The sequence below is a fragment of the Mesitornis unicolor genome, unplaced genomic scaffold (assembly GCF_000695765.1).
Source record: "Mesitornis unicolor isolate BGI_N332 unplaced genomic scaffold, ASM69576v1 scaffold5156, whole genome shotgun sequence".
Classification (NCBI taxonomy): domain Eukaryota; kingdom Metazoa; phylum Chordata; class Aves; order Mesitornithiformes; family Mesitornithidae; genus Mesitornis; species Mesitornis unicolor.
In genome coordinates, this window is record NW_010190126.1 from 458 (window position 1) to 26,295 (window position 25,838).

The window sequence follows — 25,838 nt, forward strand, 5'->3', positions numbered from 1 at the left end:
TCCAAATGCCTGTTTCCACTGGGTGATAAGAGGACTTAAGCACAGGTGCAAAGGTTTGGTACTTGAATGGCTAAGTACTGGAGAACTACTAAAGAGCAGAAGGAATACTGTGTAAAAATACTATGATTTTTATGGCCAAAGCTTATGCAGCATCAGTGTTTACCCAAACTGAGCAAAACCAGGGTTGAACAAAAGAAGCATGGTTTAACAGGGACAAAAGGATATTCACCACAGCAGAATAATTAGTTGGATTATTTTGATGTAGAGATGAGGTGTAAAAGGCTTTCTATACTGTGGAGTACTTACCCTTCCTTAAAAGGTATTCCATAAAAACTTTCTTTGCTGATCATGAGCTGACTGTAAAACAAGAAATACATGGTCTCTAATGATGAATTTTAGGGGAAGAAAGCCACCCGTCCCTCATCTCCTTTCAGCAGAAGTTAACTTATGGGTGTTTCTGACAGTAAGCCAAGAGCTGCTCTGCCCAGTAAGAGGCCAGTAGAGAGAACTTGGCCATTGAGTTCGTGGTGGACATACACTGCTTTGAAATGAGCAGACGTGATGTTAGTTCCCAAATGGCAACGCTCCTAGTTCTTGGTAAGGGAGCTGGTTTTAGGACAGGTGGATCTTCTGCACATGCTCCACCGTGGATTTCCAAGGGAGTCTGGCGTGTGTAGTGTTCCTGGTTTATATTTGACTAGGAACACTTCCAAGAATCTCTGTTCACGCACTTGTTTGGATAAGGGCCCGTTGCATCACCTCAGTTAGCTTTTGCACTGCTTTCCCTCCCTCTCTGTTTTTGCACTCTTCTTTCTTAATTTGTCACGCTAGCAGGTAAATGGAGAGAAAGTGAATTTATCTTCTGAAACACATTTTAAGTTACTACCATTTATCTAAAGCACCTACTTCATCCCCTTCAGTAAAATAATGATGTTGTTCATTAGTTCCTCTAGCTGCTCATGGCTAAATGCTCCGTAGTCAGATTGCTCTATTTTTTCTCTCCTATCAGCCACTTATGAAAGTCAAACATTTGTAATAATGCTATTGGGTTTTCTTGGAAGACTCTCAATTCTGCTGGTGCTTTTAAATAAAATATCTCTAGATGAATGGGACTTGGTTTTCCATGTCCAAGCCAGCATTGTACTGTTGGACACTTCAGTTAACATCTGCATTTTCCCCTGACTTTTTTGTTGCCCTCTAATGGAGTGTTTAGAGTAGTTCTTCTATCCCCTTTCTCTTTTGGGACAGATGCTGTTGCTTTTAGGTATCATCCTGGTTTTGGCTTAGTTATTTAATTGGATATACCTATGTTTAAATTAATTGTGGAACAATTGGCAGTAGTTTGAGTATCCAGCACACTTTAAGAGCATATTGGAGTCAGCCGTTAGCTCTTCTTGTGCAAATGGTGCTTTTCAGTTTATGTTGCGCTCTAATTGAGATGCTGCAACTAGGCTTTGAGGTCTGTCCCTGTTTTTCAGAGAGCAAGATTGCTTACACTTCAGGTTTCTAAGCCCCTTTCTAGGTCCTAGGCAAACGTCTCTGTTGAGAAGCAGGCCAGCTCTTGACCTGGAACTTGAGGTTCTTGATTTAAATTCAGCCTTGTCACAAGTTTGGTTTTTTTTAAATGTTAGAGCACTTTGAAAATCAGATTTGTATGTGTTAACCATCTAACAACATGGGTAGATGTACATTCAGTGAGTAACAATGTATATACGATTTTGAAGCCTGAGAAATTGTTACTGGATGAGAAACCTGTATGTCTGGTTTAACAGTTTTGTTAATGAAGCCTTAAATTTCCATCTGTCTCTTTAGGAAGATGGAAATCTCCCTGCTCTCCATGAAGTCCATGTTAATCAGTTTATAGACAGGAGGTTAGTGGCCTGGAAGGTAGGACCGCAAAATTCAGGTAGCGTATAGGTGCTATATATCATGAATATGGCCTCCACATCTAAAAAAGCTACTCAGAGCTCTAAGATGAGACTGATCAACAACCATACTCCTTCAGTATAACTAAAATCTCATGTACGGAACAGGTACAATTTTATTCAGACTGAGGAGTGTGGGTATCTAAATGAAGAGCTGTCATAACCTTACTTTCCATGCTATAAGTAAGGCATGTTACTGAAACCTTGCTTTCTTTAACATAAATAAGTAGTTATGGTCTAGAAGGAAAGAAAACAGGAAACAAAATCCTAACTGTTTCCCTCAAAGAAAAAATACAGTCCAAAAGCCAGCAGACAAACCTGAGTCCCTTTCCATAATAGCGTTGCAGTGAATACACTCCTTCCCTTGAGGGAAAGTACGAGAAAACAAACAACATAAGAGAAAGTCTCGCCGGTTTAAATTTGCAAGTGGGAGGTGTGCAGACATTATGGTTGTGAGTATGTTATAAGAACCTACGTAGAGCAGGCTGGTATGTGTTTTCCACATTGTATAATGGTTGCATATTGACAGACTCCCAAACGCTTTGCGTGGCAGTTCACAGTTCTGGTGTGTTGTCTTTGCAAAATGATTGGCACACCCTCAGGTCACACATAGCCGAGGTAAATGGTGTCCTGCTCAGTTACCGAGAGGTCTGTGGATGCTTAAAAATGTTGTGTTTGTAACCTTTGAAACTGCTATCTGGTGGCTGGTCTTTATAGTATTACTGACAACAGATGGCAAATGGCTCTGCTGATGTAATTCTTGCTAGCGTTTCATTCCTGTGAAGTTGCACAGTTTCAGAATCTCAGAAAGGGCCTCCATATTTTTTCTGCGTAATGGTTTCAAGCCAAACTAAATAAAAACATTTTATATTAGTCAAATTCCCATGGTGTCATGTGACATTTTTGCAATGATTGCCTTGCAGCAGTTTCAGATAAGTGCACGTTTGGTAGCAATTTAAGGCCTGTGTCCTTTAAGTAATGCTTATTAGTACGTAACAGATGCCGTTTAGAAACATTACGCCTTTTAATAGGCTCTGCTTTTAGACTTCATGTTCTCATTCCAGGCAGACTGTGGATCAGGCAAGCTTGGAGGTATTCTGTCGTTTATGCAAAGCCTAAGTCAATTTTCTGCTCTGAAGTCAAGCCATGTGTTTTTCCTTGTTTCTTCCATTCTGGTCATAGCTGCCTTGCTGTGTTTTTCCCCCCAGTCATATCTTTGGCTGATTGTCAAGCCATTACAATCAAAACCTTTTGCATTTTTAACCGCCAGCCGTGGTTTCTTTTGTCCTTACAGAAGAGCCTGTGTAAACTGAATTTAAACAGCCTCAGCCTTACTGTCAAGAACACAGCAAGCACAGAGTTAGCCCTCTGTTGCCAGCCTGTCCATCCTTCTCTGCTTCTTCCTCCTCCCAAAAGGAGAAAAAGAGAAAAGCAGAGCTGTGCTGCTTTTGGAGCACCTTCAAAGACATGTAGAATAGCTAACACAATGGCACAGAGAAACAAGAGAGATGTTTACATTTTTCCTCCACTACATGCAGCTGTTTATTAAAGCAAGTTCTGAGACAGGCTGGGAGGCTGGTGATTGCTAGCACAGGTGACGTATTCATTTGCAGCCACATAATAAATTTAGCAAAGCGGGAATTACTGGGGGAAGGGATTTTTTTGGTTTCTTTCTATTTTTTGCTCTAATTAATTGCTTTATTTTGAGATTAGTCTAGCTGTACAAATTGCTCCTTGCAAGTAATTTGGAGAAAGGCTGCTGGGCTTTCTTGGGCAGACGTGCACTCTGCTGGTGGGAGCAGCAGATTTGTCAGATGTGTGAAGCTCAATTTATGCGGTATCTGAAACTGGTATCCCCAAAAATCTAGACAGTTGTCTCATGTTTTCATTGCTATATCATTTGTTTGGGGACCAATGTCCTTCCTGATAGCAAGCCAGGGCTTTTGGGTACCCTTCTTATGCCACACATGCTGCCATAATTTATATAAAATGAAGGTGAGGGTTGAGTGTAGTATGGCCTTAGGTTTCCCACACCTGCTGTGAATGATGGTAACAAGGAAATGTATTTAATGCGGTACTTAATACTAGTGCTGGTGCCAGGCTGTGACAGTGGGTGTTTCAGTAATAGTTTTAAATACTCCTTGGTCTTAAAATGTGACTATTTTCTGAAACTGTCCTAACTGGCAGCCTGGCTGGCTTCTCCTCACATGAAATCATGTTGATGCTAGACCATTTGCCAAACTCAGTTGTCATTTCCTGCCACTTCATTATTCCTTGTCTTTCTTTTCTCTTAGGTTATGGGATGACTTTTGGCCAATGAATCCTCTTTTCTGTCTTCCATTGTTGCAAAGGATTGAATTAACGCTGTCTACATTTGAATTTGTGATTCGTAAAAGCTCTGCTGTTGTTCACAGAACCTTTTCTGTCATTTCCCTTTCAAATCAGCCTTTCTGAATAATGAAAATACTTCAGTGTCATTCAGGGCCTCCAGTTTCTTCTTTGCTTAGATTTTGGGAGTCAGACTTTAAGCTGAGGTCAGGCATGTACTATGAACTTCTGCTGGTGTAGCTATTTTGGCTATGGGTGTGATGAGGTGAGATGTGGCACTTCTAAAGTTGTGCCTCTGATATGAACTGAGTCATTCTGGAAAACTTGTGTATTTTTTTTGTATGTTGTATTTTGTTTAGGGAGTAGACAAATAATTAAGTTGAGAAATTTAGCTTTTTTTCTTTACATATACAAGAAAATCCATACTACTGCCTTCAGTAGTTGAAGTTAGACTTTTCCAGGAACATTTCTGCCCATTTCTTGGTTGTATGGAAAACAGTTCATATTAAGAACTCAATTCTGATGTTTAGGAATCCCACTGAATCAATGGAATTTCCTTGAGGAAAATCTGATGAACCTTAAAGCCTTAATTAATGACAACCCTGAACGTCCCTTTTCTTCAGGACTACAGCTTCTCCGAGTTATTCTGTAAGCTCCCTCCTTTTTTACATCTAAGCTCTGTGAAAAAGAGTTAAATGTGCAGAAGTATGAATTCCTGATACGTCATCGTTACAGCTGGTAGCACTTCCATGGTTTAACTGTATGCTACAGTTTTTATTCATAAAGTCTGTTTCTGGGCCATAATACCTCAGCTTGTTTCAATTACATTAGCTTAGAACTTTGTGCAAAACATGCCAGTCCAGATGTGCATTCTGTGTATAATAAATAGGGCAGGGGGGTAGCCAGTTTACACAGATATATTTTAATTTATCAGTACTACGAGTTGGGTGTGGATTTCTTTTTGTAAGTGTAGCACTGCTCAAGATCCGTCTGAGGGAAAATCAATATAGTTGGAACCTGGACCTTTCAGTATGGGAGTGCTGCAGGTTAGAGATGATTAATGCTTTTATGTGATCCCTTCAATATGCACTTCCTTTTCTAGACTTGAAAACACTTTAAAGTGTTTAAAGTTTCACCTAGGTGTTTTTCCAAAAAGAGCTAAATAATTAAATCAGTTATTTAATTCCTTTGTCTAATTTTTTTTCCATTTCAGAAGTTGCAGATTACTTTAAGTTCTGGACAATAAATAGCACGTGTGGTGTATAGACTCCAGTTATACAAGGTTCTGAGAGCCTTCAGAGCTCATGGAAGTGAGTAAAAATTGAAGGTGTCTGACATTTCTCACAGTTAGGTTTTGCTAGTCTCTGCCTTTGCTCATCTCTGTTCTGCTAAATAGATGTCTGTAATTTTTTTTCCTTCCCTTTTCTGAAATCAATGGTAAAAATGTGTTAGGAGGGATGGGATGGCTAATATGATAGCATCCTGCATATTGAATACCTAACATTTGATCTGGCCTCCATTTGAGTGACAAAATTTGCAGTAATGACATGTATAGCTACAGCTGAACTCATCTATTTAATCTGTTTGGTTTCTTAATTGGCAATGGGATTAGGATTATTTATTTCCCTTCTGTCTTCATTTATTGATTCCACAGTAGAAAATTACTTACAGACAGAAACTTGCATTTAGCTTGTCTTCTGAAGCCCTTCTTGCCATTTGAATGGTGATAGAATAGTAAGTAAAACATTATTGGCATTTTTGGATCGAAACATGGAAACCTGTTGATGTCAGTGCGTTTTTTCATCCTTTATGTTCCAAGAGTGACTGCTGTATCAGTAAAGGTGACGAGCAGTGCAGTGGGGAAGAACGTTGTTTTCTTTAACGATGTACGTGTGGTTAAGAGCTGCCTTGCCATGCCACCACACGTTGTTATGATACCGAAGTTTCACTTATGCTAGAACTTAGTTTTTTGACATGTACTTGCTCAATTACATTCAGGATGTGAGAGTCAGGTTCTGCATGTACTCCCGGGAACGTGCCAAAGACCTCTTCCTTCCTTTGAAAGGTTAAACAAATATGGTTGTCTAATGATAACCACATGCACCGAGCTGTTCAAGCTCACTGTAAGGAATGGAGAAGAGTTGATATTAAACATTGTTGCTTAACACAGAGCTCCCACTCCTGTGAGAAGGTAATGGAAAGCACTTTTGTTCTATGTGCATGATTTAGAAGGACAAAAAAAGGTCTAAATCCTAGACATTGTCGAGGTTGTGCTGCCATAGCAGTGGCAGTCCAGAGGAGAACAGAAAACAACTTCTGCTGTATGACTTCTTTGTCTTTTATGTTGCGACTTCAGAGGCACTGATAAGGAAAACCCTTTTGAAGTGGTAGATAAGACATACACTTAACTGATAAGAAACCAGACAGAAGATGAAGTGATTTGTTGGGGGCCACAGAAACACACCTGCGTTAAGAATAAATCTTAGGAGTTCTGGTCTCAGCTGCCTGGTTTAATGACATGAACATTCCCTCCTAAATGTTGACGTGATACACAGTCTTTTTGTGTTGCTGCACGTATGTTTGTCTCACATTGCAAAGTCTTTTCTGATTTAAAAAAAAGGAAAACACTTACTGGACAAAAAACCTCACAGTGCTGACAGAAACACTTAGAATCTGCTGGAGTGTTTGGGTTTTTTAAACTGTGAAATACATTGGCATGAAAATAAAGCCAATAATGAAGGCAGTAAATAAAACCAGTACTGCTATTGCAAGCATTAGAAATGGCTAAACTGAATAAAAAATGATGACACTTGAAAGTTAAAAATGGTAGGTTCTTTTTTTCTATCTTGTTGCTGCACCACTGGAAATCACACTGAAGCATTTTTCATACTTTTTACATACAAAAAGATGCACAGATTTGTACAAATGTATGAAGATGCACAGTCCAGATACAAATCCCGTGATGGCTCATCTGTAAGCATATAGTTCTTAATGGGTGCATGTAGCATCATTCTCTGTGTTTGTAGAACATGAAAAAGTAGTTGTAGGATAAATGATTAATTCACTTCAGACATAACACTTTTCATGCTTCATCTACAGTGAGGTTGATGTATTTTGCTTTACAATCTGGCTGCATCCTAAATGCCCTTACAAATTTCTGAAGTGGGCTTCTCGACAAGTCAGTCTTTCCTGGGAGTACCAGCAATAGCTTAATGCAACCCAGTGGTGTGTCTCATCTAAAATAACTGCATCCCCAACTCGTTGGCTTAAGGAAACAGTATTAATAAGCCACATATGAATGCAGAAAAACAGAAAATTCTCAACAATGAAAGCAAATATCTCTTGTTTAGTAAATTGTGTATTGGTTTCATGATCGAAAAGGACTTAAGTATATTGGCAATATATACTGAATTGAAACTTATTTAAAACACATTACAAAGAGACAGTTGATTGTCCCAAGTTGTAACTCTTTCGTTAGATAATGACAAAGTAGTAAAACTAATAGATGGTATTAAAATGACTAGTTAGTGAAGGAGAGCTTGAGGAATATAATAGTGATTTGGATTGCTGTAGCGTTATATTTGTGAGGTAAGTCTGTGGTTATGTGTATTCTAGTGAAATTATTTCTATGATGGCACAGGGTTTAGCTGCAGAGGATATAGAAAGATCATGAAAAAGAATCTTCAGAATATGTTATTAGATCGAAGCATGTCATTTACCTCCGGGCATTACAGCCGTCTGGAGTTTCACTTGTGGAATTTCACATACAAGTGTGTGCACCATGTGTTGCTGTTGTATTGAGAATAGATTATTTTGCTCACGGAAAAATGTTTCCTGCTTACTTTAACTGATGGAATGAAATTCTTGGTGAATCTGTAATGATGGGGATCTGTCTCTAATCTACAAAACTTAATTTCTAGTTTAAAGTAGAATATTGTCTTCTATTTTGTGATTGCATTTGTTATTTATCAACATGATGCAGAACATGAGCATGTTAATCAGATCTATGTGGATTCCCACGTATCGATCTTTTTGGAAGTGAACTTTGTCTGACTTTTACCTCTTAAGGAGGTTATCTGTCCACTTCATGAAAACACCATAAAATTCAGCTCTCTATTCTGGAGCAAATCAGAGGTGGAATAGCAGTAGGTTTAGAAAAAGCTGAATTTAGGGATTGGGACTGAAACAGGGGCCTTGGTTTATGCCATATTGGCAGAGTTGTGTGATGTTTTAGGCTGAGGCACGTATAGGTGCTGGAGGGGAGTATCTCATGGAGATGACTGAGTTGTATGAGCAGTGCCTGCTTGTTCGAGTAGCTGGTTTTAGCTGTAGCTGTTCACTTTAAAAATCAGATTCTTAGTGCAAATTGATGACAGATCACTAGAGTGAGAGGAGATGCACTTACACATCCTTGCTTGAGAATGTGGCCCAGACTGCTCCATGGAAACAAAAGAGAGGAGAAGCAGAAGCAGTGTTAGTTTTTGCTTTAAAATCTAATCTGTATGCTTGAAATGGAAATATGCCCATTCTAGATAAGTTATTTTCAGTGGAATTGCCTACGCTTCCCCCTCCTCCATCCTGAATGCCGATGCCCTGTAAAAGGCAAAGCCTGGTACCTGTCTGTAACCCTTCCTTGTCACTGCTGCTGTAGAATCTGCCCAGATGAAGTCTTGACCTCTTTTACCAGCTTTGGCTACTGAAGATGGCAGCCACTTCAACACGAATGTCAGGAATACCTCTAATGCGCTAGGCCTCCCGTTCTAAATTTACTCTCCTTCTGGTTTATGGTCCCTCCTCTGTGGCTGCAGCAAGAGGCCCCCTTTTTATGACTCACCCCTCCTGCCCCCCTTTCTCGCTCCCTCCCTCCTTCCCTCCCTTGATAGTAACCCTTTGTGCACATCGCCTGTTTGAGAGAAGTGCTTACTGGGTCTCTAGCAGATTGGCTGCCACAATGCGCTCTTGTGTTGCCGCTAGGTAAGATCAAATTCAGATGAAATCCTATAATTCAAAGTAGGTTAAAAGGCTGTCCTTGGAACTTTGCAGTTTCAGTATCCCAAGATGCTGGTAGGGGCCTCAGACTGAAGCACTGACAGGAGAATAGCGCTGTTTCTCTTTTAAAATGAAGTTAACAACTTGTTTTGCAATTGGTTTTGGAACTTTTATAACATCTTGTTAACCAGCAATAATTATTGTTGTAGTCAATTGCCTAATAACTATAGTCATGGTTAGACTTTGCTGAGGTGTTTTTTTTTTGTTTCTGTACACAAAAATGCATAAAAGGGACATTATAGGAGAGTGAATATAATTGCTTCACTTCGTACTGGGGAAAACTGGGAAACACATTAGTTATTGTAAAAAAACTGGAACTAGTGATTTTTCTCCCGCCTGTGGCAGCTAAACAGTATTACTGGTATACACAGTATTTGGGGGGATGTTTTAGTGCAAGTTTTGGGGGAATATTTACAAAAGCCAGCCTTAGCACCACTGAATTCTCGAGGACCTAAAGTTAGAGCACCTAAAGTTAGACTTCTGCTCCGTATTGACCCTAAAGAAACCTCACTCACTCTCTCTCACCTCCCCTCTCCTATATACAGAAGCTGAGACAGATTTGTTTTCTTCATGAAAAGTTTTTGGATTTCCCCCTTATTGGAATATGTGCTCCTAACTCAGCTGGGTGTTTTCAGAGTATTGCACAGGAAAGACAAGTTACCTGGAAGTCTAAAAGCCTTTTTTACCAAAAAAAAAAAACAACAAAAAACCAACCCAAAACCCGCTTTTGTGGACAGCTGTATTAATGGAAAGTTGATCAGAAGTTTTCTGTAGTGCCTCATGATTTAATTTGTGACATTATTTCATCCTTCAAATGGTCACCACTACCTTAGAATACAAGCATATTCTGTGCCAGAAAGTTAGTGTAACTTTGAAGGCAGTGGTTGTTTTGTTCAGCGAGGAGAAAACGCATTTGTGCTTATTAAGTTGCTTTGGTTTAATAGTGGCAGGATGTAGCCTTGTAAGCAGCATCTCATGAATACTGTTTATTAGCATGGCCAGTATTTGTGCTAAACTTAAGTCTTCCGTGCTACTGTTTTGCGAAGAATTAATTTACTCATAAATTTAATTCAGTAAATTACTAAAGTTTTTAATAATCATTTTTAATTTCTTCTTTCCCTTATATGGCTTCCTTGCTGGATGGTGTTACACAGCTCACTGGGGAAGGCCGCTGCAGAAGAAAACTGCCACTGCTCAGTTCTGGATTTTATAACGTGACTCAACTCGCCAGTGTTGCAATGCTCCTTTCGCTCCTATTTTGTCACATACAAACATACTATGAAAAGCATTTACAGAGTAGCTTCTGTTCAGCATTCTGACTACGTAGCCTTGCTGTCAAGCCTCGGGATGTAAGCTGATTGCCTGCAAAGGGCAGGAAAATAGTGTTTAAAGCATTTTAAGCAGTGCTGGGTGGTGGTGAATTACCAGTTGTAGTTTCTTACCCTTTAGCTGAGGAATCAGATACTGATGACAGCGAGAGGGAGGATGGTGGGACTGTGGCTGAGTAGTCTGACCTGGTACTGCAAATCCCATGTTCCTACTTTTATGTGGAAAGTTAGCATTTTCAGTATGGTACTTTTATGATTCATAGTTTCTGAATCTTAATATAGACAGTTTTTGCAGTGGCCCTTGTAATACTATTCACTGTCTCAGCCATTTACTTTGCACTTACTATCAGTGCAGTTATTTCACATTAAACTTGGGTCATAGGAGCTGCTGTGTGAGAGCAAACCACGATTAAAAATGGAGGATTCAGAACTAGGATTCCAGCTATAGCAGTGCTGTAGAAGATTTTGTCCTCAGTGTGGGGCTTACAAGAGCTGCAGGGGTAGCTTGTTGATTGCGAGCCCCTTAAACTGAAACTGTTTCCTTCCTATGATAGAAAACTAGCAGAATACTATTTGGATCACTAACCCAATTCTTGTAATTATCTTGAGCTGGTGATGAGCCACCAATCACTATGGTTTCTTGTATTAGAAGGGGGTTGCTTGGTTCCTCCTGAGCACAGAGTTAGGTGTTGCATTTAGGTAACAGGCGTCAGATGTATGTAACTTTTGTATGCATGCAATTAACAAACGCGTAGCACAAATACCCTTCAGCAGTGAGTCACATGGATTAAAAGTTATGTTGCATAAAAGATGGTGGTTACTATTTTGGGAGTTCCTATGTAGGTAAATATTTTAATATTTTTTAAAACATTATTTCATTGTTGTGAAAGTGCCTAATTGAAGTTACTCAAAAAAGAGAAAAACTAAAGGTACACAACAGATGGTGAACTGACCCACAAAAAGGGGCAGTCTTCCAAGAAAAAGTGGAGGCTTTGCAATTCTCCTGTTATATTTTCAGACAGTAGTAAAATTCAGGCTGTGTTTTGAAGGTTGGTTTTTTTTTTTAACTCTTGCAGCTTTAAAGCAATTTACTTAGACCTAGAGAAATTTGAGACTATGCTTGTTGAATTCAAAGGAGACAAATGTGATTTGATGCTGTCATGGTTCTACTTTGTAAAATTGCATGGCAAAGGGTAAATAACGTATAGATAGATTTTTACCAGCCTTACTGTTTCAGACTGGGAGTGTACAAAAGGCTCTAATGGGAAAAGTAAGGGCTCAGTTACACCAAGCAGCTGCTGGGGAAACTGAGGTTTTAAAACTCAAGTTTCTTAGTTCATTTAAGAAGTATAAATATCTTGTGTTTTCTTTTAACCACAGGTCACCTTTACTTGGTAGATACGTTAGCAGGAGATCCAGAGGTTCTGCAAGTAGATGCTGAAATGTACTATGAAAAACTCTTGAAGAAATCACCATCTACTGCTGATGTTTTCTCGATCCCTGGAGGAGAAGAGGTAGGAGGCTCATGTTTTTCATACTGCAAGTTAGATACTTGCAAACTAATTTGTTGGTTGTGTTCATAGTCTGTCTCTGAATAGGGGTAAACTAGTGTGGCTGGATTACAGATCTCTTAAAATCAGCAAATTCTGCATTATTTCAATTAGTTTGCATGTTGCAAATGAGCGATAAGCTTAAACTGCAAATCTAAAACCTTCTGAGTGTGGATGAGGGTTTGAAGTACTGAGCTGAACTTTGCATCTTGACTTGGCTCCTTATAGGACTGAATCAAAAGTGAATTTGATAGACATGTATACCACGGCACAGTTCTGTATTTCTGCCTCTGCTGTGCAGTTTACACAGGTATTGCGATGTAGTCTATCTTCTGTTTCCATTCTTCCCAATACTTATATTGTTAATTTTGAATATGGGTCCTCCCAGAGCAATTCTGATCAGATGTGATTGGTAGATGGTATAAATACTGTTAGTGCCAATGCTTTAGGGGTCCATTCCTGAGCCACCCGGGGAATGCATTGGAGATGACTGAGCAAGACTACTGAAAATTCTCACTCCAGTCAACCTATGAAACCTTTAATTCAGGGCATTTTCTAGGTTATGAAAGTTGTGCTGAGCTAACTCTTATTGTACTGTCAGAGCAGTAATTGAATTAGTTGAAATAAATATTTGGAATATGGTGGCTTCTCTACAATGTAATAAAATAATATGCAGTATTTTCCAGAAAAATACTGTTTCAGGTGGGTAGCTTCATCTTTGAGCCCTGAGTGTAACTAGCTTTAAATACTCTTTTAATGCCCTCTAGTGGACCATGTAGGGTTAAATACAAACAAACCTGAAAATGCAAGGTTCCCCCAGTTTAAGGCTTCTGGATCCTTACCTCAATCTTTTATGCCTGGTTGTACTTTTAGAGGCTCATTTGCTGTTCCATGAGAAGGGAGGGTAAGTTAAAATGCCAAGCAGTGCTGTGTGTAGTCCTGCAATGGTTAGACACAGCGAGATCAGTTAAAGGTGGACTTCTGGCTTCTGATTCAGAACTGTCTTGATTTTGTGGCTTGTCATCAGACCTTAAATGTATCACATGACTGATCTGAGTCTCATAGCAACACACTTCTCTCTGCATTCGTTTAATTCAGGTCTAAGCTAATCTGCAGTCAGACAGCTAGTCAAGGGCATAAGTAGTGGTAATGCTCTTGCTAGATTGGTTTTTTTCCTTACACTCTGTAATAAAGAGTTCAAAGAATCTTGATATTTTGCAATTAAAAGAAATTAAATGCAGTAAGGTAAAGCTTCCATCCCCACTGAACACCTGAGCTAGCAGTCTCTATCATATACCTACAACCTGAAGGATGAGGATTTTGGTGTTTGAATAATGGCTGCAGTTACCAGGCTTTTTTTTTTTTCCTCTGTGTGTGTGAATTAAAGCAGGTTTTAGGTGACAGGACAGGCAACCGTGAATAATTATTTAGCAAGTGTTAAGTGGCTGTCAGCCCACTTGCTCGGGTCACAGAACTTCTTTTTGGTATGGCACGGTCTTTGGTCAAGCATTCAGTACACAAATAGCACTGGGATTATTGCGAGTCGGGATGAAAGCGCATTGGCAGCGTTCGTAGACGGAAAGCTATGCTTGGCTCCTGCTGATGTTGTTAGCACCTGTGAAAGTGCACATTTCCTTATAGAACAAAATAACAATCATAGCAGAATTGGAAATAGTACTGGCCTTTTCAGTATAAATAATGCTCCCAGGTGCCATAATGACATTGATGCTGTTATACTTGAAGCATGCAAAGAACAACTGAATCTTTTTACACGCTGAGGTTTTGGGAAGCTCATGAATACAGATTTCAGGCATTTTTCAGTTTTGTTTTTTTTTTTTTTCCTGGAGTCCAGTGTTTGCACAGATGATCCCAGGATTTTGGCACTCATAAACCAGTGAACACTGCTTTCATCTTAAAGTTGTTATCTTGAATAATCCATATTCATACTACTCCTTCCATGCACCAAGAAATATTAAATGTATCACATGACTGATTTGAGTTTCATAGCAAACTGACAAATGGGTGCAATTAGAGAGAGGCACACCCACACATACACAATGGACCAGATTTTTGAAAGTACAGTACATACTGTGCTAAATTATGCACGCTCTTTGCCTGTACCTAAACTTACATGAAAGCGTTTGCAATATTCATATGGAAATCGTCATCTCTATGCATATAGAGCTGTTTGAGCACAGTAATTTTGTGTTTGTGTGTCACATCATTTAGAAGTTTAGTCTAAGACTGAGAGCTGCATTTTGATTTTAGCTTTGCCTGCACCATAACCACCTTGTGCCAATTATCTACCCTCTCTATGCCTCACAGATAAACTGCCCAGCCACTGCCCTAATGCTTTGATACTCCCTGTACCCTGAGGCTTAATTCATTGTTTGCAAAACACCACAAGTCCTCAGCTGGACCAGGCTGTAAGAAGTGCAAGTTGTATTTGTTTTTGTTTGATGTGTTTGGTCTTTCATAACACCATTTGTCTGCATGTAACAGTGTTCAAAGCCAGGTTATGTGCTAATCGTAGTAAGTTGGCATTAAGGTCTTCACTAACTTCAGTAGCTTGATTTCTTTTAAATTAACATGATTTACAGATAATATTAGAATATTATGCATGTTTCAGTGCCTTGAAGTTCAGGATTGAGAGCATGTCATGCTATACTTACACCATGCATGTTAGTAAAACATACCATAAGTGCATCTAATACATGAAATACTTCTCGTGAGCTTTGCAGTACAAATAGCTACAGGGCTTGTTTGTTTTTTAGGTTAAACTTGAAGATTCCTGTGTCTGTTTTGTCCCTCTCTACCGAAATAATCCTACTTGCAAAGTGTTGCTGTTAACTGATCCAAAGGATAAAGAGACAGGTTAGAATTGGTCAAAATATGTTGACATTTGAGTAGTTGTACTTTACTTTTAAAATGGTCTGCTTGTTTATCTATTTAAATATTTTGGGTTTTCTTTTGAATATGAAGTGGATCCAGTTCACCTGTCAGGGATTTGTGCCAGGGGGCTACGGATTAGAAGGGAGGATTGACAATCAGGACTTTTAAATTCTGTAAGTAAATCTGCTGGTAGCTGAAAAATCACCTTGGCTAAATCTGTTATTCTTTCTGAGTTTGTGCATTGGGCCAGTATTTTTCTAATTCAGGATGATGTGAAATTTAATGCATTATATTTTATATAAACAAGAGCAAATACATATATGTGAAATTGTACTAGGTCTTACTGATTCTTGTTTGTATTATTTTAACTTTTTCTTCTTCCATCCTAATTTTAATTGTCTTCTGTTTCCAGTACTGGTGTGTGAGGGGTAAATTTGGAATGAGACCATGCTTGAGAGTTGAGTTAAATCCATTTTATTGGGCAGTTCTCCCAAGATGTTCTTTAAACTCTACCAGCTTTGCCTTGCTTATTGCCCGTAATGCTGGTGTTTTCCTATTACAGCCATGTGTCAGCCTGACAGGGATGCACTAAACTGTGTAGAAGTCAGCGTGTGCTTACCAGTGTTTCTCTTTCATGAGTCACTGCTTAGAGTATCAACAGGTTATTAAGATTTGATCAGCGATTGTATCTAAGTTTTATCTTCCTGCTATCAGGATCGTGGTATCTTCAGACACAGCCTGATTTCTTCCTACTTACTCTCTTAGGCAAGTGTTTTTTACTATGGGATGTGAAAAAATACAAATGTAAAATAATTAACAATTCTTGATACCACTGTCATTAATGGGAAACTTGACTCCAAGTTGCATTTTTGCTGGAACATCTACGACAAAGACCTCAACCTATGCATTGACCCATTGTGTCCCTTAGGGAATACAGAACACATGAAACCTCTTAAACTTTCAGCTTCCAAATTTGTCAGCAAGCTAATGGCATCTGTCATTACAAATAGAGTTGTTTGTTTGTTTTCTTTTTTTTTAAAGGATAAGCTATAAGTTATGCCTGAAAGGCTCTAATAGCCAGTCTTAGTAATATGACAAAAGCAAGGTGAAGAAGTTTAGCAGTCTCTGTTCGGTTCTAAAATGTGTCAGGTAATGATCTTACACTCCTAGAACAGGTACTGTTGGTGTAACTATGTGTTCATTGTTCAGCCCAAACTCTGTAACCAGGAAATTTCTTCATAAGAACAAAAAAACAAATTAAAATAATCTGTGGTTAGAGGTGAACTCTGCAAAGTTTTCCAGCTCCTTTTACATACAATTTCAATTGGACATTTGCTGATGGCTTGTCATTCCCATAGTTGAAGGTAGGAGACCTTTCCAAGTTTCGAGTGTAGTCAAAAGACCTTTTGGTCCCTTCATTGATATAGAATTACTTTCCTGACATTAATTTATATATTCCATTAACATTTTTCTGAAAAGAGGTAGGCACTGGTGTGTAAAGGAGAAAGGCATCTACACTGGAGGCCAGGGTTGCTCTGTGAGTGCAGTTGTGCATACTTACTAACCCAGGTTCAAATGAATGTAGTTGGAAACAGCATTAATTTAATTTAGGCTGCACAAGAGGAATGGAGATCTGTAACAACTACAGTGCAAAAATAAAGAATTATTAAATAAATGCAGGTGAAAGCAGTGCATTTAGCACAAATCTTCAGTGAAATGATCTCATAATATTAGGAACAACAAGTATTAATGAGATACATGCACACAAGGAAAAAATGATTTCCCACAGGAACAAGTCAAACAAGTCCACATTGGAACCTAAATTATATGATAGCTATCTACATTAAAAGCTTAAACCTAGCAGAGTAAACACCTTATTATATTATAAACAGCAGACTGACTGACTACTGTGACCCCCTTGCAAAGCATTAGCTTGAGTCACCAGCCCATAGTCACAGAAACAGTCTCACAGAGGTCAGTAAGTTTAGTTATTGAAGTAAGGCTTTTAATGTTTCCTTTTAAAAGTATAATCTGAAGGATTTTACTGGAGGTTCTTTCTTTCTGGATCTTATATGCTATAAACATGTGGCCAGCCTTCCTACACCACTGATGTCATTTTTTTCTTTAGATGAGTTTTAATAAATATTCATTAGTTCTCTGAAGTCTGCTGGGGTGTGTGTATGTGTGCATGCGTACCTATAGATATGGGTATATGCATTTGAAGTATTTTGTCCAAATATTTTCCCCACATTTCAAGAGACTTGGAATGGACTCTCAAGGCAGCAGACTGTGTTAATGTGGCAAGTCCATCTGGATTTGCTTGCCTATCTGACCTTTCATTCTGACCAGTGAACACATCACATTGTTTCAAAACCAATTTCTTCAGAGAAAAGCAATATTTATTTACTCAGTCACCATTACTTAAGGACATGGGCCGAAAGTTAAAACACTATAAACAAGTTGCATGGTTTCATGATTTTTTTCCCTCTCTTAAGCTTTACACTTTTCCTGTGAACTGGAGTTTAATCCAGATGGGAGAGACAAGCAATCTTCTTGTAGTTGATCTCTCTTCTTTCTCGTGTGCTGTCTGCTGTGTCTGCATTTTAGTTTTACTTCACACCAGGAGTGCTCCTAAAAGCAAATTTCCTGGTTGTCCCCGCATACTGTGCTTTGGTTCATATCAAGGAGCAGTCTCTGAGTGTGTGAACTAGGTTACTTTTGGCTGAACTAACATTAGTGGGTGGGCTCCAGAAGTGCACTGATGTGCCCCAACCTCTCATAGGCTTTTGGTTTTCAGCACCAGGCTAGAATTTGTGAACATCAGGTTCTCTGCAATGAATGTTTTGCTCAGTTGTGTTAGTGTTAGTCTTGCTAATGCAAATACAGCCCACTGATTTTTTCCTCTTGCAATTCCTTTGGACATTTCTGAAGTCCAATGGGAGAAGGCAGCCAAGGGTGTCCCAGGATATGCTGGGGTAGAGGTGCTGTACTGAGAAGCATTTGGAAACAGAGTAGCAGATGGAGGTCATGACTATGTAGGGCATGTTTAGTTGTGTACTTCTGAGGTCCTGGTGTGAATGGTGAAGCAGCAAGGAGGATCAGAGTCCTCATTGCTTGGTTCTACCACAGCTCACACAATGCTCTGAGACCATAACACACTGCTCCCGAGAGACACAACCCTCCCCTGCTCCAGTTGTATCCCTGACACCATCAGTTCCTTCAGCTTTGCTCCAGCATCTCCACTTCTGCTCCTGGTAGCTCCACAGCATCCCTCACCCCCTAAAATGAGCTCTGTACAAAGCCTTTGACAGCTTCTGGAGTAAACCACATGCCTGGGCAGTACCTTAATCTCAGCGAGAAAGCTGTATACCTTGGATGTCTTATGTTCATCTGTGATGGGATTTCCTCTTTTCGATTCATTCATGTTTACATCAATAATGGTTAAGTATTGTATAGATAAAATGATGTATATAATACCTATGAAATAACATCCACTGTAATATACTTATTTCCCCACAGTTTCTGAAGAAAATATTGTCAATCTTACCATTTATGTTTGAAATTGTAGTAATTTAGACTCTAGAAAAATACTGAATTTAGCAGCCTAACTACAAGTTTGCCTGTGAAGAGCTTTGAAGTCTGAGGGCATTTAATTCTTGAACATAGGTTAAAGGGGGGTTGATTCCAACACTGAGATTTGTATCTGATCAGATGGGCTGTCCAGAAGTGATGTGTAGCTTGTGATCTGAAATGACCTGCATATTTCAAAGAGAAAATGGATATGGTAGCTTTTCCATGGGACTTGGTCTTGGTTGGGAGCACTTTTAATTTATTTTTGATGGGCTGAGTGTTTTGTTCTGTTAGTATATCTGTACAGCTATTTTTATGAGAATGTAAATTGTGTTGTAAGGGCTTACAGAGCATAGCATGGGTGATTAACATCTTTATAACACTAAATAAACATACCCTATTGTGGCATTTTCTGTATGCTGTATATAATAATTTACAATAACTGTTAGATGCCATGGAACATTTATCACAAGACATTTGCAACAAATCACTGAGACTCGAATTGCAGAAGAAAATGTAATTGGTTGCAGGAAAGATATCTATCTTAGATACTTGAATGGCTGCCATTACTGCAGCATCTGCATGCCTCCCAAACTTTAATGTATTTATTTCGATAAGACTCTTAGGAGAGAGAAAGAAATGCTCTTGTTCCACTTGAAATATAAGGAACTGCGAGACACAGCTATTCAGGGTATGTCAGTGTTGCAGAACTCAGTTTAAGGTAGGATCTCTGGGCTGACCTAGGCGCGGTTGCATGGAACTGCTTGTTGGGGGAATTTACCATTCTCCTTCCAAGGTGGAAATCTGGCAAAAGCAGCCCCTGTAAGTGTGCCATCCATCTGAAATACTGCCACAATTAAGGTAAAGATGACTTTATCTAAGGTAAAGAACTGGTATATGCTATATTTATTGAACTCAAATTACATCTCTCATATATACCATTGTCTTTAAATTAGTTTGTGACTGACGGATGCATTTCAGCAATTCAGATGAAGGCTGGGGAAAAAGAGGTACCAAGCTGGATGTTGCTTTAAGTTTTCTGCATTTCTCTGTGTGTGGAGCCCTGATGTGCACATTTCATTAAAATAGTGGCACACCAGTTTGGGAACATTTGGCCAGCATAGCCTAGAAAGTAAAAATATAATCCAGACCTGGGTTGGGAAGGGATCCATGTTTGCCGAGCAAAAGGAGACATTTCACAATCACAGTTGCATTATGCTCAGTGCCTAATTCAACTGAGGGTTTGTCAGTGCTGTATTCCAAATCCCTGTAGTGGCATGGACTCGTGTGCTTCACAGGCTCTCAGCTTCTTGCAACACTCTGAATATGTTTGACTGTAAGCAATCAAAGTTCTGAGGTTTAGCAAACTGGTGCTTACAGGGCACGTGTATACACCATTAATGGTGAACTGAAATGTGTTGGACTTAATCCATTTCTTCTTAGCCTTGCAATTGCAAGATCAAGCGTATCAAGTCTTGCCATTGCAAGATGATTGTAATCACATACATCGTGATTCACAGGGTTCAGGTGATGCGTGTAACTCACTGTTGTCAATAACTTGATTGCTTATGATAAGGTGAACATAATCAAATGTGTTGGAAAGAACAAGACTAGGAAAGGAGAGAGAGGGAACATGTGGTCTCACAAAACATGTTTGCATTTGAAATAGTGTTCCTCAAAGTTGATTATAAAAAGAAAATAAGAATATGGGAAAGCATGGATGGGTTTAACTGCGGACCAGATGTTGGCTTGAAAAATTGTAACAAAAAGTGAAGTACATATGTTTGTGTGAAATCTGGAGAAATGTTTTTCCTTCAAGGAAGGCATCCATATAGATAAGGTTGCTCAAGTAATGTGATGCGACAGTTGCTATGTCAACTAGTGTTCCCTTCCACACATTTAAATTATTGAACAGCACAGTAAATGTTCTATAAAAGTAGCTGCTTAGAACGTGGTTATGCATCTGCCTGTTTTCCTCAAAAATTTTTAAAACTTTTCTGACCTTTACTATGTCCGTTGTGTGTGTCTGAGCTGTGTGCCACACCTCGGTGCAGCTCCCATTAAAGTCAGCTTTTGGCCCACAACGTCCCCTTTGTCTGACTCAGTAGCTGCGTATTTCATGGATGTGTAATGAAGCAGTGACTGCATTTGAAAGCAGAGTGAAGGGATGGAGGGAACAGATTGAATCCATCACAGAAAGAGTATGAAACTCCCATGCAAGTAAGTGCATAATATTTAATGAATTGAATCTGGTGCCAGGCATCTGCCCTTGCGTGCAATACTTCCTTCATTGTTAACCCAGTACACAAAGTGTAATGCTTTTTGGCACATGCTTTAATAATTTATTAGAAATATAAGTTAGCTAAGTGGAATCTCCAGCGCTAAAGCCAGTGGGAGCTGGTAGAGGTTGAAGCAAAAAGGGAAACTAACCTGTGCGCAGCAGCGGCATTTGTATAACCTGGGGCTAAATCGGGCAAATGATGAATCCTGTTAAAGCCATTTCACTTCCTTGTGTGTGAATTTGTCTCTAACTCATAGGTGGTTTTTAACTTTCTTATGTTTGTCCCTAGTTGGGTAGCTCAGAAAACCGGTAGACGGTGCACTCTTAGGACACAAGAGGTGTGAAGTCCATGCTGTTCTTCGCAATATACTTCCTATATTGTATTTTATCTTTTTGTCTATAAAGGAGGATGCTAGCTGCCCTATTTGAAGATAGTAAAGATACTGGTGTTCTTGGGCACTCCTGAATTTGTGGCCATGTACTTTCTTTGGGTGGATGTGACCACTATATGGATAATAAAAATTATTTTTGCTGAAATATTTGCTGCTTGATGTGTTGGTGCTCATAAATGATCAAATTCCTGTGTTTATTCTAAAACCTCATCTAAATCCTTAAAATCTATTCTGTGTCCTTTGAAATGACCCTGTGTTAAAACTTTTCTTTCCAAATAGGGCTTGGAAGCAATTTCAGAGTCACTGTTGCTGCTTCAGTCTTCCTCTTGTAGATCTAATGGCAAGCAGTGAATTCTGTAGATGAACATGTAGGAGTGGGGTTTAAATACTTGTTTCTGCATATGTGAAAAATTCAGGAAGGATGGGAAGAAGTGGGGTGCAAGTTTTGCACGCCACCCACACAAGGACCTGACTTATGTGTAGGTTGGTCATACACTTCTGCTGCAGGGCAAAGCGTATCTTACTTACGTGTGCATGTGTCATTTGTTGGTAGAAACCTCTCTGTATGCATTTGAAGTTCTGTGAATATCTGTCCATGCAGAGTTTTAGGAGTCTGTGCTCTAAATCTGTACCCAAATTTATAGAAATTTGACCACGTAAGCAGCTGAAAGGCTTTTTGATAAGGTGGCTGTGAAAACTTTTGTGTTTGACTTGCGTGGGTACCAATACGAGCACGTGTGCATGTGGACAGGGGAAGTCTGCAAGGAACGTCAAAAATGTGACCTTTATCTAGGTAGCACTCTTAGTCCCAAATGCCACTTCCTGTGCTACTGAAGGGATATTATGCAGGCAGTGCTTTGTTCATATGGCACACAGGTTGTCACACCAAAATCACATCAACTCCTGAGAAAAATTACCTTCATTTGATGCCTTGTGTGGTACTGAAAATTGTATATCGAGGGACACGGAGGTGAAATTGAAATACAGTCATTGTTCTGCTGTCTCACAGCAGATCAAACTGGAGCCACCTGGAGGGAGAAGTAAATCCAGGTCTGCTTGTGGAAAGGTTCAGAGCCAACTTTGTATTTATTTGCAGGTAATGTGTTCCCCTTTTTCTTTTTGCAGTTTTGGCAGTTTATTTGAACCAGCGTTGGTGGCCTGTTGAAGATGTAGTAAAGACTGCTGACCCTTCTAGAGATGGGCTAATTTCGGTAAGGATGCTATTTAAACAGTTGCCTTTACCCTGGAATTTTCCAGCTAGAGCAATCATGTGTAATTGTCTCTGTTCTCCTATAGCTCATGCCTTATAACCTGTGGGATTTGGGCTGTGTGGCTCACCAAGTACTTCACATGTCTCCCATTGCACAGTGACATACACATTCACCTTCTCTAAGCAATTTTGTGCATGCAGTTTATGATTCATCTCTGGGATATATTAGTTTTTGTTTTGAGTTTACCCTCACTGCCTACTAAAGAAATAATCAGATCAACTGAATTACTGCATTCGCAGTAACTCTTCACGTTACAGTGTTGCTGACTCTTTTGATACTTAGGTGTTACTGACCTTTGGAACAAGGTCTTTCTTGAATAATATTTATATTGTGTTCATTTTATGAAGCAGTTGTTATTTTATAGTTTCTATATCTGTAATTCTTTTTCCAAATACCCAAATAAATCATCTTACAACTGCTTTTTTTTAATTTGAGAGATTTGGATAGCCTGTAGTCTGTTTTCAACTAAGAAATCAAATGCCTACTGCATGTGAGCTTTGTGTTGCCATGAGACTGGCAATTCAGTTTTGTTTCCAACCCAACCCTCTGTGTCCAGCTTTGGTCCTTAACGATTCTGTTCCTCTGTCATCTTACCCTAATATCTGCCATACATAGAGTTTAATTTTTCACTGAATTAAGTAGGCTTTTTGTGGGTAACTGAACTGGAGGGATTTTGAGATATAAATCCTTGCAAAAGAGAGCTGGGAGCTGAAACATAGGCGTTCAGGCATCTGCTGTATCAACCGAGAATGAAAAAATATCTGAAAATAGAAAACATGCCCCTTGTAGCTCATTGCTGAGAGGTAAGTTGTCATTATTTGTGGAAACTAGTTTTATTTTTCAACGTTCCTATGAAGCTTATTGGCACCACTTTTTACCTTGACGAGCAAGATGATCTTGGTCCTTTATATTCCTCCCTTTCTGTCCTGTTGGTTGTCTAGTAAGAAACACAGCATAAAAACTAATTGTTCAGCCTGGATTATAAGACGTTAAGGACATACTGTATTTATTCTGTATTGTATAGTGTCTACCTCAGTCCAGTCTTGGCCCTACTAAAGTTCTCTGATGCTGTGGCAAGACAGCTAATAGGAGAGAGGTGACCAAGATAATACAGTGAATGCTGTCTTTATTTCCCTTTGGGGTAGTATTAGATTGCCCTGATCCTGTTTCCAAACCTGTGACTAGTTTGCTGTGACAACCATCAAGCTACTTCTTTTCCTGCTGCTTCAGGATTCCTGTCTGTGACAACAGGAGATATGTCAAACTTTATAAATCATTACAAAATTATTCTACACCCCCAGGATAGAGGGTGGAACACTGGGAAAACTGTTTTTGTTATTCTGTCTGAAGCAATTCAAGAGGTATTTTCCCCAGATTAAGCGTACATGTTTCCTGACCTCCTCCTTCCTCTCCCTTTTAATTTTGAAGCCTTGTATGAAATGCAAAATACTGTTCCCTGCCTCATTTTTCTTTGGTCTGTTTTTGTTTGTTCTCTAAGGTCCAGACATTTGGAGAAAGGATTGTCCTCTTTGTTCTGAACTACATTATTTTTGGAATGCTGGAAGGGAGTTCAGCTAATGATGCATTCTTTCTACCTCACTCTGCCACCGAGTGTGCCAAGATACTCTGGAGAAATGGCGAGGCTGTTGCCTTTTACTCGGTCAAGATGAAAGGTAAGGTCATTTTAGAGACACATTTCCACTGGTTCCTAATAGTTAGAAATGTAATCCTTTTGTTTATCTTTAGTATAAATAATTCTGGCTCTCATTTACATTTTTATATCAAATCTCTCTCAGAATGAATCTTGGGAACAAACCTTCCCAGAATTTGGAAGCAATCCATATTACTTTCATTTAAACACGGTGGCTCCAAACTCTATTCTCAGTTACATTGAGTGATCTGAGGTACTGGCTTATTCCAATAAAATATACTTTCATGCAGCCAAGCAGAAGGTTGTACATCAAGGAACAAAGAATGCAAGGCCTTCCCATGGAAAGGAGGACTGTGTCCTGGAAAGAATGATAGCTGAAAAAAGGAGTACAGTTCAGAGTGGAAAACTGACATGTTGGGAGTGGCTGGTGGTGAGAAGTGGTAATATCCTTGGACGCATAAGGAGCAGTGGCTGGGTTGTGTAGAGGAAGTTGTATGCACTAGGTCAGTCCTCGAATGCCGTGTCCGGCTGTGGTACTACCAGTGTAAAGTATGATGATTAATTGATTTAATCATTAATTGATTAAGTAGCATAGAAAAGAAACAATGTATTTGGTTCTTTAGGGGTACTTTCACCAGTATAAGCTATAAGTGAAGGTAAATAGAGCATTTGCAGATACATTCCTGTTAAAAGGCTTCATTAGAATAACTCCAGGTGTGCAGTTGAGTGCGTACCCCCATGTAGGAGCTGGTTACCAGTCCGTGTTTAAGATTCATGGGAGTCATCTAGATACCAGCAGCTTAAACGTAGAGAAGTGGCTATCTTTGGAGGTAAATGTATTGTTCAAGTCAGTGATCAGTAGCCATCTGTCCAAAAAGGGGAGAATAAGAAACAGCTTGAGAGCTCTACTACAGACATGGATTGCTTTGGACTCCAGAGGATGGTCTGAGGATACCTTCTCTGATAGTCTCAAAGACCAGCAACAGTAAGAGATCTTCTGCTCTTCTGCTGCCTTGGGACGTGCAAAATCCTTATTCACGCTGAGGTGTAGCTTGTACACCACTGTGCTGGTACAGTGCTGCTGTACTATCAGTGCTGAATCAAGTGTCAGCCTGTGATAAAGGAAGCTTGTACGTATCAGTGAATGCACTGATGGACGGGTTCGTAATTGGCAAACACTTCACTTGCCATAGTACGTTTTCCTTTAAGTCCGTAAATATTTCTGAGCAAAGCTCTTGGAAAGAAACATTTGTATGGGCTGTAATGATTCATGCTGCAGTAAAATAAATTCGCACAGTAGTCTGTTATGGGTGGAGTATTAGCCAAGTTGAAACTCTTTCTGAGTAAGTTGAGAGTCACAGTTTGGTTTTAAACCAGGTCCACATAAAATACAACTTCTTCAAGTCCAGCTTTGTCAGCATCTGTCTTTTGTTGCCAATGTTTGTTTCTTTTCCTCTGGGCAGCTATATTTGTTAGTTTTTGGCCTGTGTCACAAATTACTTCAGTCTTTTGCCAAAGCCTTTTCGGGAAGCTTGAAACTGATTGTTTTTGCCCCTTTTTGCTATTTGCTGTATGCATTTAGAAAAGAATTCCTCCTGCTG

The 25,838-nt window shown here is 39.3% G+C and overlaps 1 protein-coding gene across 1 annotated transcript in view; it reads left to right on the plus strand.

The window, feature by feature from the left end:
- The window catches only part of FAM169B (family with sequence similarity 169, member B), a 38,989-nt gene that overhangs the window by 407 nt on the left and 12,744 nt on the right, over positions 1 to 25,838 (plus strand). Inside the window, 4 exon segments of the mRNA XM_010186295.1 lie at positions 12,011 to 12,144; positions 14,955 to 15,054; positions 22,441 to 22,526; positions 24,085 to 24,259. Of these exon segments, the coding sequence (XP_010184597.1) occupies positions 12,011 to 12,144; positions 14,955 to 15,054; positions 22,441 to 22,526; positions 24,085 to 24,259 (495 nt within the window).